At 31.6% G+C, this 16,577-nt stretch overlaps 2 protein-coding genes across 3 annotated transcripts; both read right to left on the reverse strand.

Annotated features, from left to right (window-relative positions):
- Positions 1-4,549: 4,549 nt before the first annotated feature.
- LOC114392739 lies at positions 4,550-7,431 on the reverse strand. The gene is made up of 3 exons (XM_028353967.1): positions 7,092-7,431; positions 5,048-6,465; positions 4,550-4,856 (listed from the first exon to the last, which is right to left on the reverse strand). Exons 2-3 carry the CDS (start codon positions 6,446-6,448, stop codon positions 4,833-4,835), a joined length of 1,425 nt encoding a protein of 474 aa, XP_028209768.1. The 5' UTR covers positions 6,449-6,465; positions 7,092-7,431; the 3' UTR covers positions 4,550-4,832.
- A 1,305-nt stretch (positions 7,432-8,736) lies between these two features.
- On the reverse strand, positions 8,737-11,914 carry LOC114392544 (calcineurin subunit B-like). 2 transcript variants are annotated; one of them, XM_028353715.1, is made up of 6 exons: positions 11,738-11,908; positions 11,532-11,656; positions 11,358-11,454; positions 11,150-11,259; positions 10,066-10,140; positions 8,737-9,001 (listed from the first exon to the last, which is right to left on the reverse strand). In XM_028353715.1, exons 1-6 carry the CDS (start codon positions 11,805-11,807, stop codon positions 8,951-8,953), a joined length of 528 nt encoding a protein of 175 aa, XP_028209516.1. In that variant the 5' UTR covers positions 11,808-11,908; the 3' UTR covers positions 8,737-8,950. The 2 variants fall into 2 exon arrangements, with proteins under 2 accessions (XP_028209516.1, XP_028209515.1); XM_028353714.1 differs by lacking the exon at positions 8,737-9,001 and adding an exon at positions 9,031-9,311 and having other exon boundaries at positions 11,738-11,914.
- Between the last annotated feature and the right edge of the window lie 4,663 nt (positions 11,915-16,577).

The following is a 16,577-nucleotide window of genomic DNA, read 5'->3' on the forward strand; positions in this document are numbered from 1 at the left end:
TTTTTCAGTAAAAAAAATATATGGTCTAGAAAAACTTATTTTATAATATAAATATTTAATAATTTAGATTACCCTAGAGATTATATGGGAAAAACTAGGGTTGGTTAATTCTCAAGATTTGTATTGGATGAAAATCAAGAGAGATTTATAAGGGTCCTAAATCATATATTCTTAATTAATCATCACATGACATTTAATTAAGTATTTTTTTAAAAAAAATTGAATAACTTAATTAAATAATACTTCGTCCCATCTCATTTATAACAAAAAAAACTAATTTCATATTCATTAATAAAATTAGTTGATTAACTTTATTAAATTTGGTCAATTTAATTATATTATAATATTTTTTAAAATAACCATTTATTAGAATTTGATATTATGAGTCTAGATCTCTTACTAAATGAATAATATTTTAAAGATAATTTTATTAAATAAAATGAAAACAGTTGAGGTTTGTTTATGTTTAAGATGAAAATAAATTTGTTTTCTTATATTTATAATTGAAATAGTACATATTATGTAGAGATAAGCTGAAATCATAAATAATTAATAGTCCTCAACTATCTAGATAATTCTTTAAAAATTAGGACACATACAAAAAGTTTTCAATGTTATTTGATCGGTCACTCCTCCACTTGTAGAGCCAGAACGTGGGGTCTTTAAAGAGGTTGTGTTATTTTTCCAACGTTCAATTCCGTCATGCCCATGGCAATTATGAGTAGTCGATGAAGTGTTTAGGGTTCTTTTTTTATCTCTCTCTATAAAAACAAACATCACTATAAAACCTTAAAATGGAGCAAAAGCGACCGAAAAAAGAATAACTTAATTTGAACCATGCCCAAAATGACACCCAACTCAATTCCTTTTTAGAAGAATAAATTGCTAATCGAAGGAACTCTAACATCATTTCATCCGACATATAATAAATTTCTTCTAACATACTCTCTCAGAAACACCAACAATTAAAATGAAAAGTAAAAAGCTGTACCAAGGATGTACTTGGAGAAAGATTACGGTATTAGAATTAGATCAGAGGCGCACGTATTCTTCTGCAATAAGCACAATGCTATCTCCCTATTCCATCATTATAACAGAAGCAAAACTAACTTCTATACATGGGGTTTCTAATTCTCACTTCTTTTTTCACGTTTGTCCATGAAAATGTCTCTTCTATTAGTTAATTTTTCAAGAAAAAATTATTAAGTAGAGTAGTTAATAAAGGTGTGAAAACTGTACTATATAATTTTATAAGTAAATTTTAACTAACAATAAAGATGTGTTACTAATATATTTCTCGAAAATTAATTAATCTCATACACTTGTATCAGTTTCAAAGAAGGATATTGCTTATTAATGTCCAAGGTTGGTAAGATATAGACGGTAGCAGTCAGCAGGCCTGATCCGTATTACATTTGTAGTCGGAGATAGATACTTGAGATGTTTGTACAAAATTCTATCGGGTAAACTACCAATAATCCTCCAAGTAAAGTCATATTAACTTACTTTCTATATATATAAAAAAAAAAGTCATATTAGCTTTAGAGAAACCACTATTACAATTTTTTATAGATTGTTTAACTACCTTATTTAATCCTTACCATTGCAGCCAAATCCATGTGTATCACGCATCTTCTATGGCCATTTCAGTGGTTTGAAATAGTAGTCATTGGTGACCTACAGAAAAGAAATTTATCATTTGGATTTACCCTCATTCAATTCATGAAGCTTTAATTATATTTTCACAATACCCTACCATTTTAAATCTTCGCGTTCATAGGTTGATTCATTTTAAATCTTCATTGTGTGCTTTAAAACTGTAGTTTATAAAATGTTGCAGAGTCCTTTCAGTCTCAAGTTGGATCAAATAAAAAAAAAAGGAGTAGGTGCATGCACCAGTTCCTAGGCCCTAGCTGCTCCTGTTCTTTATGCCACCGGAAAATCTTATATATCGATCAATAGAGACTGAGTTAGGTATCTATGCACATGATTAATTTATGCAAAACTACTGATTAATTATCTCGGCCTTTCAAAGAATCAAACTTTGCCAATTTTATTAAAGTGATGTTTTCAACACTTAAAATTTTTAAGTTGACACTCGTATATCAATTAACTTTTTTTAGGAAGAACAATTCTAAACAAGGATGCTAGAATTCAAGCCAGATTTCTTGACAAATTGACAATTAGAGAAAGAAATTTATAAATCATATAAATCACTTTCCGTCGTTGAAAATACATTATACAAACACATCCTTACCATCAAAATATGCTTCACACATCAATAACTACTGATACAAAGAGTCATATCATGTGTATATTTCTAGCCAAACTGAAATTTAAGTGATTAAATTAATTTATGTTTGTTTACTTCTTCTATTGATTTACTTTCCAGTTTTTGCATTTCAAGTTCTTTATTCTTATTTGCACTTCTTCCACCCCTTTTCTTCCTTTAAGTTTCAAATTAATTATTTTCAATTCCCTGCAACTTTATTTACTTTTGTGAATTACATTAGGCTATTTACTTTCAATTGCCTCTTCTTCTACTCATTCAATTCCTACTTTAAATTTCAAGCAGTTTTAACACTCTGGCAAAGTTATTTTTTTAGAACATTTACTTGCTTTTCAAGTATATACTTAATTTGTTGCAATTTACACTACAAGCACTTTAAATTTCTGCAATATTAAAGTTTTAAGTTATTTTAAATTTCAAGTTGCTTTTAATTCCACTCTACATTTTCATAGTTTTCAATTTGAATACTTTCTTTTCATTTACACTTATTTTGAAGTTCATGTTTGCAATTTGATTGTTTTCTTTACATTTCATCAAAATTAAGTTTCATTTTCTTTCACTTTAGAATATTTCAGATTGTCTTGAAACTAGTTCAAGTTATAATTATAACTTTGAATAACCAAATTAGCATGGTTTGATTTTCATTTTAGACCAAATTGAAATTAATGTTTGTGTACAATTTACACATTTATTTAAAATATTTAATTATAATTTTTATCCCTACTTTTTACTATTTGTCAAATTTTGTCTCTAATAAATTATTCTGACAGATTTTACACCCACTTTTAAAAATCTTGTAATTTTTTTTATATCTCTGTTAAATTCCAAATAGTACTAACACTTTGTTATTAAGTTTTTTTTCCCTTCTCTCAATGATTGTCTTTCTTCTTCTACGAGTCATAGCTACTAGGTTGAAGGATTATTAGAGCCTTAGAGGTTGCGATCCAGGTGAAGGGCCCTCTCGAGGTCTTTGCTTGTGTTGTTTACTTACGGGGCTGTAGGACACCAACATGTGGCTGCAAAAAATTCATTTTCGTTGTGTATTTCACTAATATACACAACATAAACATATTTTCATTGTGTATAGTACACTAATCAACAAAAACAGGTTTCCATCGGGAGTATTTCATAATAAAGGAAGAGCAAAAAGTTGGAGGTGAAAAGAGTAAATTAAGAGGTGCAATAGTAAGGCCAACCATAAACGGATTGAACATGTTGAGGCCCTTATGTAAACATAAGTGGCAAGTAGGCAACATCCGACAATTACTCAATGCACCCCCATTTTTTACTTAGTGCACCCCAAATTAAAAATTAAGACCCAAATAGATGTAAATATCCCTTCCTATCTCTCAGCTAACCCTAACACCCATTCTCTTTTTTCCTTCGTTATTGTCATCATCATCTGCGGTGTTCCCCCCACCCCCCTAAAGTAACAATCTAACGCATCACATCTTAGTAAAATGGATTAATCCAACTTAATCTACCCTCAACCAGTGGGGAGTTAGCCTCCCAATTTTTTTAAAAAAAAATTATAAAAAAACAGGTGACTCATAATTTAATGCACTAAATAAATAAAAATAAAATTATTCAAACATAAATATAATGTCACAATCATTTTATTAGTGCAATGTCACAATCATAAAGTTGATCATATATGTAACTTAATCAAACCCATAGCAGGTCAAACGGGATGACCTGTCCACTAAATTTAACCCATTTTGCCATCCTTATACATGCATATCTCAGTCTTGAAGATTTTTTTTTTAAATAAGCAAAAAAAATTCATTAATAAAACTGGTACCAGTGGTACCTTACAAACACATAATCTTAATAAAAATTACCCCACAATAGCAACCCGGTTAAGCGGTATTAATATCAATATTGATATAAATACCAATTAACCACAAAGCTAACCTGATGGGAATAGTTTGTCCCAAGCCTAACTACCCACCTCCCTAGTGCATCAAGACCTCACCAACATATTGGGCCAAGCCCATACATACTCGCCCACAAAATTCAGCGTTATGGCTATTTTCATGCAAAGAATTAGCAAGAAGAGCAGCAAATCTATAGTGAGAGATCTCATGAATTTTCTCTTATTAGTATCATAATCTTCTTTATCAAGTTAAGATAATAAGCATTAAGGTTCCATTTTAAAATTAAAAGCAAGGACTAACTAGCTCAGGAGTCAGGACACTAATATATATATTTTCGCTCACTTCGATTATAAGCGCCAAAAGAAACACAATACACAATCAATTTTGCTAGAAATTTTTAATCCTCTAAGTCATGTATATTCTTTGGGGGGAAAACACAAGAAACCATACTGAACCACACAAGAATTTCAAGTCACACTCATACTTGTGCACATTGTTAAATATGGAATTATGAAAAAGGTATATACATTTCTCAGTAACTAAAATTCGGTTTAGAAGATCTATTCTACCTGCCTATACTAATACCACATATAATCCTCTTTGTGGACATCTAATGATGCACCGAGTTAATTGATATCTGAGATTGTCATTCTGAATTCACTAGATCAAAACCAGAAGTACACCATTGCCTGTTCATGGAAATTTGGAAACCAATTATTTCAGAGGTGAAGAAGAATACAAATAACTCCATCATCAAATGTAATATTATCAAACAAAAAACTACTAGCCTTGATAAGGGAGAATCAAGTAAAGGAGATATTTGCATGCAACAGAAAATTCTTCTCAAAAGAAGGCAAAAAAGCACTATAGTATACATTACCTCTTGAAGAGGATCCAAACGATTATCCCTCTTATTACTCTTAGGTGGTGCTTTTTGGGTTTTCCAGCTTCTCATCTCTAACTCAATTAATTTTAGTTGACTGCATATGTCCTTCAACAACCTCAAATGCTCTTTCCCATTCACTTCATGCATAATCTCTTTCCTTGCATTGATTGTCTCCCTATCAAGCTGATCAATTCTCTGATGCAACTTTTGAAACTCAGCATGAGCATTGCAATCCCCTTCCATCCCTTCTTTTTTCTGCCAAACAATGGTCTTCATATCTTTGGTGCTAGGTATTTTGATCTCACGATTCCCTCTAAGCATGCTCTTTAGCTTGTCCATGTCATGTTTAACATGCAATTCGGCGGCTTCCTCAGACACCGAATCCGGTTTTGTCAATCTGTTATCTGCTTCTGAACTCCATCTCTCAAGTCTTCTCTTCCCATGTCCACTTGCTTTATGCTTTTGACTTGTTTGTGGGACTTCAAACACATCATGGACACTATTACCGGGGCATGAGGGAATAGCAACTGCTTCTCCATCTGATGTACCTTCACTGTGATTTACTTTATCTGAACTAGTAGTAGTAGAGGCTGCTACTCTATCTTTTAAGTCACAGGTTATCTTAGTGCTTGCTTGTGAAAACACTGAGCACGATCTCCCTCTTCTACTCCTCAATGTGGCACGTTTTTCTCCTCCTGATTCTTTGCAATCTGAAATCACTTTCACTTTTTCATCTAACTTTTGAATCTGGTCCCAGTATGCATCAAGAGTTCCATGTCCATAGTCTACCGATTTTCTTGGCAAATCGAAGCTTGGAGAAGAAACTTCTTGATCAGTATCACTCTCCAACATGTTAGGAACCATATCTGAAACTGGAATTGGAACAGGACTAGGTGATCTATCTCTCTTCCTAGCAGATCTCAAGTTATTCTTTAACGGAATTGGGGGCAGTGAACTTAGCCTTCTTACCGCGTTACTAGCATGACCATTTTCTCCATTATGTTGTTGATCATGTCTACTCAACAACAGGTCCTCATCGAATTCAAAATCACTAGCATTGAAATCAGACCCCAACGTGAGAAGTTTGTTCTTATAAGCCAGGGCTTGATACTCAAGAGAAGTAATTTCCATCTCCTTCTGATACATAAGCTCTTCAAAAACTTCAAGGCTGGCCTCAGCATGACCTATCTTCTCCTCTGCCATTCTCCTGTAGTGACTCGCTTCCATCTTCACCGCGGCCGTCTCCCCTTGCAACCGCACTATCATGTCCATGGCTTCACTGGCTGCGGTTGCTGAGGCTTCTCTTTCCTCATCCAACTCTGCATACAGCTTCTGCAGAAGTTGCTGTTGCGCACGGAGCGTCTCCTTCATGGCTGTTATATCACTTTCAGCCATGAACCAATCACTTATTCCTGAACACAACATAACAATTGCAATTTTATGATCACCATAGCATTAGAGAAACAACGGTTGGATATAATTTTATTTTTTTTGTCCAAGTGATCAATTTCATCATTAAATGAACATGACGGTTCTAAGGTATGTTAGCATAGCAAATAGATAATATACATATAACCTACGAAGATGACCATAGATGTTTGGGGGAAGGAAAAAAAATATCAAGTTTTGAGAGTCTATTCCATGAGTTATTAGTGGCTAAGAAACAATTCTTTGATATTTACATTCATTCACAACGTTTTATCAGAAAGTAGAACAAGGTTATATATATCTGGTGATCGCAAATAAATTGAAGCAAAGTAGAAAGAAAATCTAAAAAATAAACCTTTTCTTTGGTAAAAAACACAAATGCTTCAAGGAAATATAGAAAAAATCGTAAGAAAAATCGACATATTGGATAACCGCAAAAAACACAGGCACGCATTTCTAACAAGGTAAAGTATATTGAAAACCGAATCTACCTAGCAATTTTATTTTTTATTCTTTCCAAAGCAGAATCCTGTGTTTCTCTGTATCCATATTGGAAAAGAAAAGTAAATGGTTTTACAACACAAGCAAGGAAAAGAAATGAATCTCAAACCTTTGGGTGTTGGGGTTTCAGTTTTGCCGAGGAAGAGCAGGCAGTAACAGGACGAGCCCGAATTACGATGAAAAAAACGGAGAGTGAGTTTCGTTATGTTGTACAGTTATGGACAAAATCATGGTTGGTTAACGTTTGTGTCTTGGCATTATTGTGTTGCATTGTGTCTGGCTCAGGGGCTGATTGTTTGTTTCCATGTAGGCCCCTTTTTCTTTCTTTTCCCGCAATTGCCCGTCATGGATAGATAAGGTAGCCCCTTCTTTTCGTTTAGTATTTATATTTGTTTCAAAAGGTCGTTTCTTCATACTTTCCAACGGCTACAATGAGCCACAGCCACGACCCACCTGATGATGATGATGATGATTATAAAATTCTATATATAAATGAAAAAAAAAAAATACTTGGATACATAAATAAATCAAAATACTTGGTTTTGTGTCATCTTTATCCTAAATAAATTACTATATCTATTTATACTTATATGCAGATTGAGATAAAAGATCACATTCTTGGTAATGGTAAGGCTTTCTTTTTTTTTTACTTCATAAGGCGTAAAATTCTAATTAATCAATTTGTTCCGTCAATCGAAGTATATATAAGCAGCTTTTTTTTTTTTTTTGCTGAATTTATATATAAGCAGCTTGATACTGAACTTCTAATTTAATTATTTCACTTAACAAATTATTTCACATCTTTTTTTTAACAGAATTATTAGTTCACATCTTAAACACCATGTTACGGATATTTTCATTTGCCGTTGGTCCAATATTGAAAAGAAACTAGTTGTAACCCACGACATCAAAATAATTATATTTTTATTAGTATAACACGATTAATTAAATGATGTTATTAGTTACGTAAAAATGTGAAATGTTAGTGTATAACAAGTACGTGTCTATTTTGATAAGAATTGGCAAAACTTTGCAAATCATTAACTTTGTATGATTAATATATCAATGGATATTTACAAGTTTTTTTCTGGTCAGGACATATAATTTACCAATTTTTTTTGCCCATTATATTTCACAAATGCTAGTTTATCAATTTTTTCAGTCCATTATATTGAGATAAGTTTTATTTACTTTTTGGATCACAAAAAGAGAGTCTTGCAGACCCCACAAACTGATGACGGAAGCTTCTGCGATTAAATAATGATAATAGATAATGTATTGATAAAAAAAAAAAAAAAAAACTAGTCAGGAACATGCTTAGAAGGTTTTTATTTCTTAATTAAAATAGAAAACAGGAGTTACATATTCGTAAATCAAAAGTTAAAAATTTAATACATATATTTAATTTATCCAATATTATGACCACTTGTTAATACTTAATTAATGTTTGAAATTGATTAGACGAATAAACCTGTTAACATTGTGATGCTATTGAAAATTACGTAGCTCTAATACTGTCGTTCTTATTTTATCGAATCCTCTGAGTGAGCGAATTATGCAGTAACTATGACATTGCTTATCGTAAAAACTTGCATTGCAAATTTTACCTGACAAGTGCTATGGGTATTTGTAAATATAATGAGGTATCAATAAATAAAGACACGAACTTACTTCAAAAACCTAAGTCGGTCACGAGAAATAAAATCTCCCAAATCTAGTTCATAACAAATAAAAATTATCAAGCATAAAAAAACTTCAGAGAAATTCAGTTTTGAAAGCATTTGTTAAACATTATATAATCCATAACTTTGTTTGCAGTAATTAATCACTGAACAAATAATCTTTTACCCATTAAGAGGAAGAACTAAATACCAGAACCAAGAACCTCCGTCATCAAACTGAAAGGGAAAGTTATCCTCAAAAAAAAGAAAAAAGAAAACTCAAAAAGGGAATTGTATTATCCTCACTCTAATCCACCGGAACCTCTACTTCCATCTTCAAACCCGAATTGCCAAGAATCTATCAGCAAAAGGGGATGGTCAAGCATTGTTCATATGAAAGATGGCAAACTAACAAATATCAAGCTAACAGCAGTGTTCAGTATGCATGGTGGAAAACCAGCATGGGTATGAAAATGTATGACCCTCAAACAATCATGAGCTAGAGTTCTGGGCTATGACACTCAGACAGTCATCAGTGTGAAAATGCAATATCCATTGGCCAAGACAAGCATGAGTTTTGTGCTAATTATGACCCATGGTCCAAATGAAGATATTACTGTTGGTTTAACACATTGGCAGGTGAAGATAAGAGACCTTGCCACTGCAAGCTAATATATATATGCAGTCAGATAGACAACTCTGCCTACTAATTAACAGGATAAATTTGACATTATCGATACATCATCATCGTTACTTAATTTCCTTCCTCAAATGTCTGTTCAAGTCCTAACTAGCATTAAAATCATATTCTGGTAAAAGCTTTCCATATCTTTGAAGTAAATGGTAAGATCATACTCCCTCCATCCCTAATTATAAGACACTTTCAACTAATTCTCGTCCCTTAAGAAAAATAGTTAACTTTGTTCTACTTCTACTTCGTACCCCATTGCCCAGAGGCTCTTCGCTATGCGAAGGTATGGGGGAGGGATGTTGTACGCAGTCTTACCCTTGCATATGCAAAGAGGCTGTTTCCGGATTCGAACCCATGACCAACAAGTCACCAAGGCACAACTTTACCGCTGATCACATTAAATCTGTCAATTATTTGTACTATCATTCCAAAATTATTTTTTTCTTATTTCTCTATCCACTTAATTGTTTTTCATTAAATGTTTGGAGAGGAAATGATTAAATAAGGGTATGTAGGAAAAAAAAAATAATTAATGCATCTAGAAATTAGAAAAGTATCTTGTAAAAAAGGACAAACAAATTTCTAAAAATGGTCTTATAATTAGGGATAGAGGGAATAATAGATATGAACGGACTCAATGCACTATCCCTTAGTTGTTAATTGCCTATCAAAATGATTATATAAATTAAACTAAAGATTTCTAGTGAAGCAAGTCAAGCTAATTTCAGTACCTTCATGAAGTCAGACAAGACTAATGAAGAATCCTTTGCATAGCCAGCTTCCTCAAGGACCTGTGTCAGAACGTCCTGTATGTACAAAGGAAAGAAAATACATCAGATGCTGTTGTAAGCAGATCACATCATCTTTCATTATCTTTGGCAACTGAAATGTGAAATAACAAATTAACAAAACTGAGATCCTCCAATAAAATGATCGTTTTCACTTCTCATCAATATCATCATTTACATATTTTCAACTACAAAACATACATGGATGCAATTCTATGCTTTTATATTTTTCATAAAAGAAATTATAAAGATGTCTTTGTCCTGGTAATATATACAAAAATAAAACTTGGAAGCTAGGAAACACTCTCTTCTTTACATTTTTAAAGGATGAAAAGTGCAATTAGAGCTAGAAGTTGAGAGCCTTGTAAAGTTTATCAAGCTTTCAAAAAAAGGTTTATCTCATCTCTTGAGGTTACATATTGTCTTTTGCTTGGTTTTCCAGCTTACGTGGCCCATACTCTTATCAACATCGGGTCTTGTTATTGGCACTGCTGATCGATTGAAACATTCAATTCCAAAACTTGGTTTCAAGAACAAAGGTGAGCAGTGGCAGGTCAAGTGTTTCCCCTGATATGACGTGGGACAGAATAATAAGTGAACACAAGCATTGTGTTTGGTATATGACTGGGAAGGTGACAGTGAAAGGCTAAGAGCCTCTAAGATTTGAGAAATGTTTGCACACCACATTAGTACAAATAATTACAAAAACATCATGTTAAAGCTTTCATTTTCTATACAATCAGTAAGACCAGAAAATAAAAGAATAAATAGTATATATACTTGTCATTGAATCACAAACTACATTAAAAGTCAAATCAATGATGACTTCTGATAGTTGGTAGTGTAAGACTTTGTATACTCACAGTGCATCGAAATGAAATTAAAAACAAAATGAAAACAACTTTGTAATTATTTGTAAAACCAACTTTTTGTCAAAGCAAACAAGCATTAAATTGTAATATATGGAGAGAAGAAAAGCAAAATTAAATAACAGGAGCAAAAGAAAGTAGTAATTATATAATGTGACCTCTCTCTGTTGCTCAGACATGAAGGGTCCACTCAAATCCCTTAAAGCCCTCAACATGTCATGGAAGGTAACTTTTCCATTGCAATCGGTGTCATAGACCTTGAAAATGACTACAAAAAAGAAGCAGAGTGAAATGATTTTGATATTGATATGTAGAGGAAAAAACCATGTGATAATTTTGATGTTGATATTGAAATTACGAGCTTACATTCAATTTTGTGGTGGAGAGTGGCACGGGGACTGAAGGCGGACAAGAAGGCCACAAATTCCTTGAAGTTCAACCCATCCAGCATCCTCAACAAACTCTGCAATATTAATAACATTAACACCTCAATTGAATTGAATCGTGAAAGAATTTAGAGCGAGAGAGAGAGAGAGAGACCTGAGAGAGAGGATTGACGGCGAATTCGGGAATGGAGAGGAATTCATCGGAAGGGATGAAACCGCAGTTGTTGCGATCCAGCTGACAGAAGCGTTGGTACAGAGAAACTATCTCCTGCTGCGTAACTAGACACGCACGCGCAGAAATCAAAGAGCGACGAATGAAGGAAGAAAATAGTAAAAGTGAAATGAAATTAGGTTACTTACAAGCGTTTTTGCAATGTTGCTGAACCTCTTCGATGTCGTATTGGGTGAGCATGGAGGATGTGTTGCCCATGGCTTCCTCTTCCTACTCAGACTGACTCAGTGACACCAAAACCACACGAGCATTGCATTGTCATTCGCCAACTGCCCAACAACTTTCTACTACCGCATAAATGAGTTTTGAAAAGGTCCATTTTGGCCCGGTGGAACCGGAACACATGTATGTACGTATGCATGCACCTTCCATGTTCTAATCTATTCCAATTCTGGGTATGTTGTGGGCTCATATATCAGATCCAGCTTCAAAATTTGAAACCAATATATACTCCTATTATTTTCCTGGGGACTTACTTTTTGCACTCCTTTCCCCCCTATCCACACCTTTTTTTTTTAGTAAATTTAATTTTAACAATATTTTTAGTACTGATCACTTGTAAATCCAAAATTATATACTCTGCGTGATACTTTTAATCAGGGTGTGTCTGGTTGAAACTTTAAAGTTTAATTTCTTTCCCTTGTATTTTTTTGGTAAATATTCCTTTCCCTTGTATAACTGCATTTGACCAATAAAATTGTTGATTTGGATAATCTAATTTCAGAAGTTAATTTTTATATGTTTATAATCACTCCAATCAATATGAGGAAACAGCAGCCCATTTTCAAGGGACTATCAAATGACAAACGATTCAATGAATATGATAACTCATATCGCATCTTGCAAGTAAAATAAATTTAGTAATATTGTATACATAAAAGGTAACAGAGCAAAATTGATAGTGGATGGTATAAATGGTACTATAATTTCATAGCAGGCCTCAATTAATACCAATTTATTTCTCTTTGTTAATTGGAACCGACAGGGGTATCCAATGCAAATGTATACCTCCTCCTACGTAGAGAATTTAGAATCATGCAATTTTCTATTGTGGCAAGGACAAAAGCCATCATTCTGAATTATATGTACACAATATATAATTAATCAATAAAAAATTACATGGATTTGACACGTGGTACATAATGATAATGTCTCAAAGCAAATGCACAAGAGTCTTTGAAGTTTAACTAAACACCAGCAAATCTAAATTTGGAAAACAAAGAAAAGAAATCAGGGACCTAAAGAAACTGACATGTTGGACTAACAATATATAGGACATCGAATGAGCATTGTGATTGTGTTTCCTGCTCCTTCACGTGTGATCGAGCACCAACAACGGGGCTGCAGCATTTGAAATTACTCTGATCAAATATCAATGGACTTCAACTTATAACTAACATAAGTTTCTTGTTAAGTTCCACTAATAAAGTTAATAAGACATTAATTCAAGAGACTTTTTTTCAGGGGTGGATCATAAGGATATGGGAGATATACTTGGTATTATCTCAAGTTTAGGTTTACTAGCAAAGGAAACAAAGTCTCATACTATTTGGGGCGCCATATATGCATCTTTGATGATGCAGATTTCTTTAAAATATCAGAGAATTTAACTTTGGTAAAGAAACGGTTTGAGGTTTAAATGACTTTTTGTTCCGTAATTTTATTAAATATTTAATTAATTTATCTAAAAAATTATAGTTTTGCAGAATTAATATTTTTTTACTTTATCTCCCACAAATTTTTACTTGGTCTTGATTTTTCCTCAGTGTTCCTCTACTTCCTAAAGAGTAGATAATTTGTATAAGCAAGTAAAGTGGAAATAGGGATATCAGATATGATCAAATAGCTTGTGAATTAATTGCTAATGCTATATTACAAGTAAAACCATTTGCAGTGAATCTACTTAATTTAATTCCCACCATTGGATCTTGGAAGTTTACTCGTATTAAAACATCTGATTCTAATTAAAAAATAACTTTTTTTTCTTTTTCTAATATGCAGATATAGATAATCATCAATGATGAACGATGAACAACGTAGGTTCAACTTTGGGATATCATCACTAACAATATTAAAAGTTTAGAGGCTTGTATGACCCATGATATGGAAATGAAAAAGTTAAGCATAAAAACAAAAGCATGAGCTGATATGAGAGATACGTGTCATGACTTGTCGGCGTTACTGCATGTGGTGACCATCACAAAGAAGAGAAAACCCCACAAGTTGCATGTGCCTTTAACGTTCTAATACAAATACTACTAATTTTTTGTTGCTAAAATTTGGAAAACAAGTACTGTGAAGCATTACATCGGAGTGAACAAGTGTCCACATTGCAGGCTTCACCCATATAATTAATAAAGTATTCATAATGTTATATGGCCTTAAAGTGAGACAAACGGTCGCTTTCCAGTGTTTTTGTTTAGTATAAATAATAATTAGTTTTTTTAATGTACTAACATGTATCTTAATGCTAGTCAAGTTGGATAAATTCAATGATAAAATTTATCTTTTGATTATTTAATATAGTTAAGTAATTAGTTTTATTAAAATTTTCATTTTAATTGTATACCACGACTTATTATATTAAATCTTATATGCGTAATTTGTTTATAATTTTATATAAAAATTTTAGAATAATACGTTTAATGCTAGAAATATTTACTTAGAACTTAGAAGTATTTATAAATAATGAATTTCCCGGAAAAAAAAAAATAAAAGACTAGCACATTAAAACTTTCGGGCCTGGCCAGGTTCAGCCCATGGTTTTACACGGAGGTAATATAGTTATAGGTGGAGCTGATTGGACCCTTAAAAAAACGTGGAACAGTTTGCCTTTATGCTAGAAGTTGAGTCCTTATTACTTAATTTCTTTCAATAAAATAATAAAAATATAAAGTTATTAAATAGTCTTTATTAGTTTTGCGAAATCTGTCAATCTCTTAATTATTGTAGTTCTATTTCTTGTTAATAAAAGTTTCTGCATAGGTCAATCAGCTGAAATAATATTTATAATTTTTACCATAAAAAAAATTAAAAATCCTTTTTTTCTTTACAAGAAACAATCTAATTTGGTCTAGAAAAAAATTATTAGACCTAATTTGATAAGTCTCATTGGCATTTTGCAGAAAAAAATTAAATATTTCTAATTTTATAAAAACGAAAGACATATTTTAATAAAAATACAAGAAGTCATGAGTATGAGTTGGAGCACGACTTTATATATATATATAAAATCTTAAAATTATCATTCAAAGATGACTTTAAAAAGAATAAAAAATAATAAAATCATTTATTAAAACATGACTTTTAAATATAAAAAATCAGCTTATATGACTTCTTATTTATATGAAGTCATATTTTAAAACACAACCATTTTGATAAAAACATTGCCCCAGATTGATTAAAAAAAGCCCGCATGCTATTGTTTCTGAAAACCACGCCCAAACTGTAAAAAAAAATTACCAATTGTCCAACTGATCTGACTAGTTTTATGGAACATTCTCTTCCAAGTTCCAAGTGTACCATTATATAGATATATATAGAGTATAGACTCCACTACGTTAGCCATTGTAAGTTTGACACATCAACAAGCAACTAATGATGTATGAGGCGGCATTGGGTAATTTTGGTTGATGTCAAATGGTTAAAATAATCGTTTCTGCACTGAAGTAGTGTTACATCCGTATATGGAGAATAATGATTCAATGGACGTATAGAAAGATGTGAAAGAAATTATGAACTCAATATAATATGATAAAAGTGGTTGAGGCCTGTGAGAGATGGACGTGGTAGATGCTATTAAGTAAACGACCCAGCAACCATTGGCTTCCATTCAGAAAAAAATAAACAGAGAAAACAGACAAAGAAACTACCAAAGCTATTCCGGAAACTTTGATTGATGTTTTTGGACACAGAGGAAAAGACAAAGGTGGATAACTTAGTTGAGAGGAAGAAAATTTTCACTATTGCTGATGCCTGATAGTGACCCATTTTGATGTAAGCAATCATCTTCTTTTTGTAAAAAAACAAACAGCAACAACTCTGATATTAGATATGTAACTAACATGCAGCTGCCAGCAAAAAAAATAATATATATATATATATATATATATATATACACGTACGTACAAGTGTATAATATATACTAATCAATAATGTAATGTAATTCAGTAATTGTACGTGTTACAGTGGAAGGCACAAGGAAAAACATCTTTCTTAACCTTATTAAGTGCTAACTTCCTTTTTATGGTTATTAAGTGCTATTTAGATTTGTGCTAAAAAGAATCTTTATTCAGACGGCATTTTATCATAAATTTCTATCAGGTGTTTTATGTAAAAGCATTTTATACTATATATATATATAAATTAAACTTCTTAAAATATTAAATATTTCTACACAATACACCCGAGTTACAATAAATAATTCAAATGACAAAAAAAAGGAAAAAAAAGATAAAGATCTTGGATTTAAGATTTTTTTTTCTAATAAAAACTAATAATAATAATAATTAATATTTATCGATAAAAAAATAGATAATTCAAAAGACAAAATTCAGAAGAAGAAAAAAGTTAGACTCGTTTGAAGTGAATTTTAGTTGAGTTTTAAAAAATTTAAAAATAATAACTAATTTTTAGTTTTTATAATTTAGTTTTAGTTTTTTATTTAACTTTTAGTTTTAAAATAAAATCATTTTAAAAGTTTACAATCTTATTAAAATTAGTTTAATAATTTTTACGTGGGACAATCGAGAAGTGATGAGAATAATAATAATTATGTTAATTATAATAATGATGATAATGATATTAATTATTATTATTATAAGGTCGGAAATAGTATTAATGATTATGACCATCATAATAACAATAGTAATAACAACATTATTAATAATAATAATAATAATAACAACCAGATAAGAAAAAGTTGTTGTCAAATATAATAAGAGTTTGTTTTTTTAAAATTAAAAATTA

Source organism: Glycine soja, chromosome 17 (assembly GCF_004193775.1).
Source record: "Glycine soja cultivar W05 chromosome 17, ASM419377v2, whole genome shotgun sequence".
Classification (NCBI taxonomy): Eukaryota; Viridiplantae; Streptophyta; class Magnoliopsida; order Fabales; family Fabaceae; genus Glycine; species Glycine soja.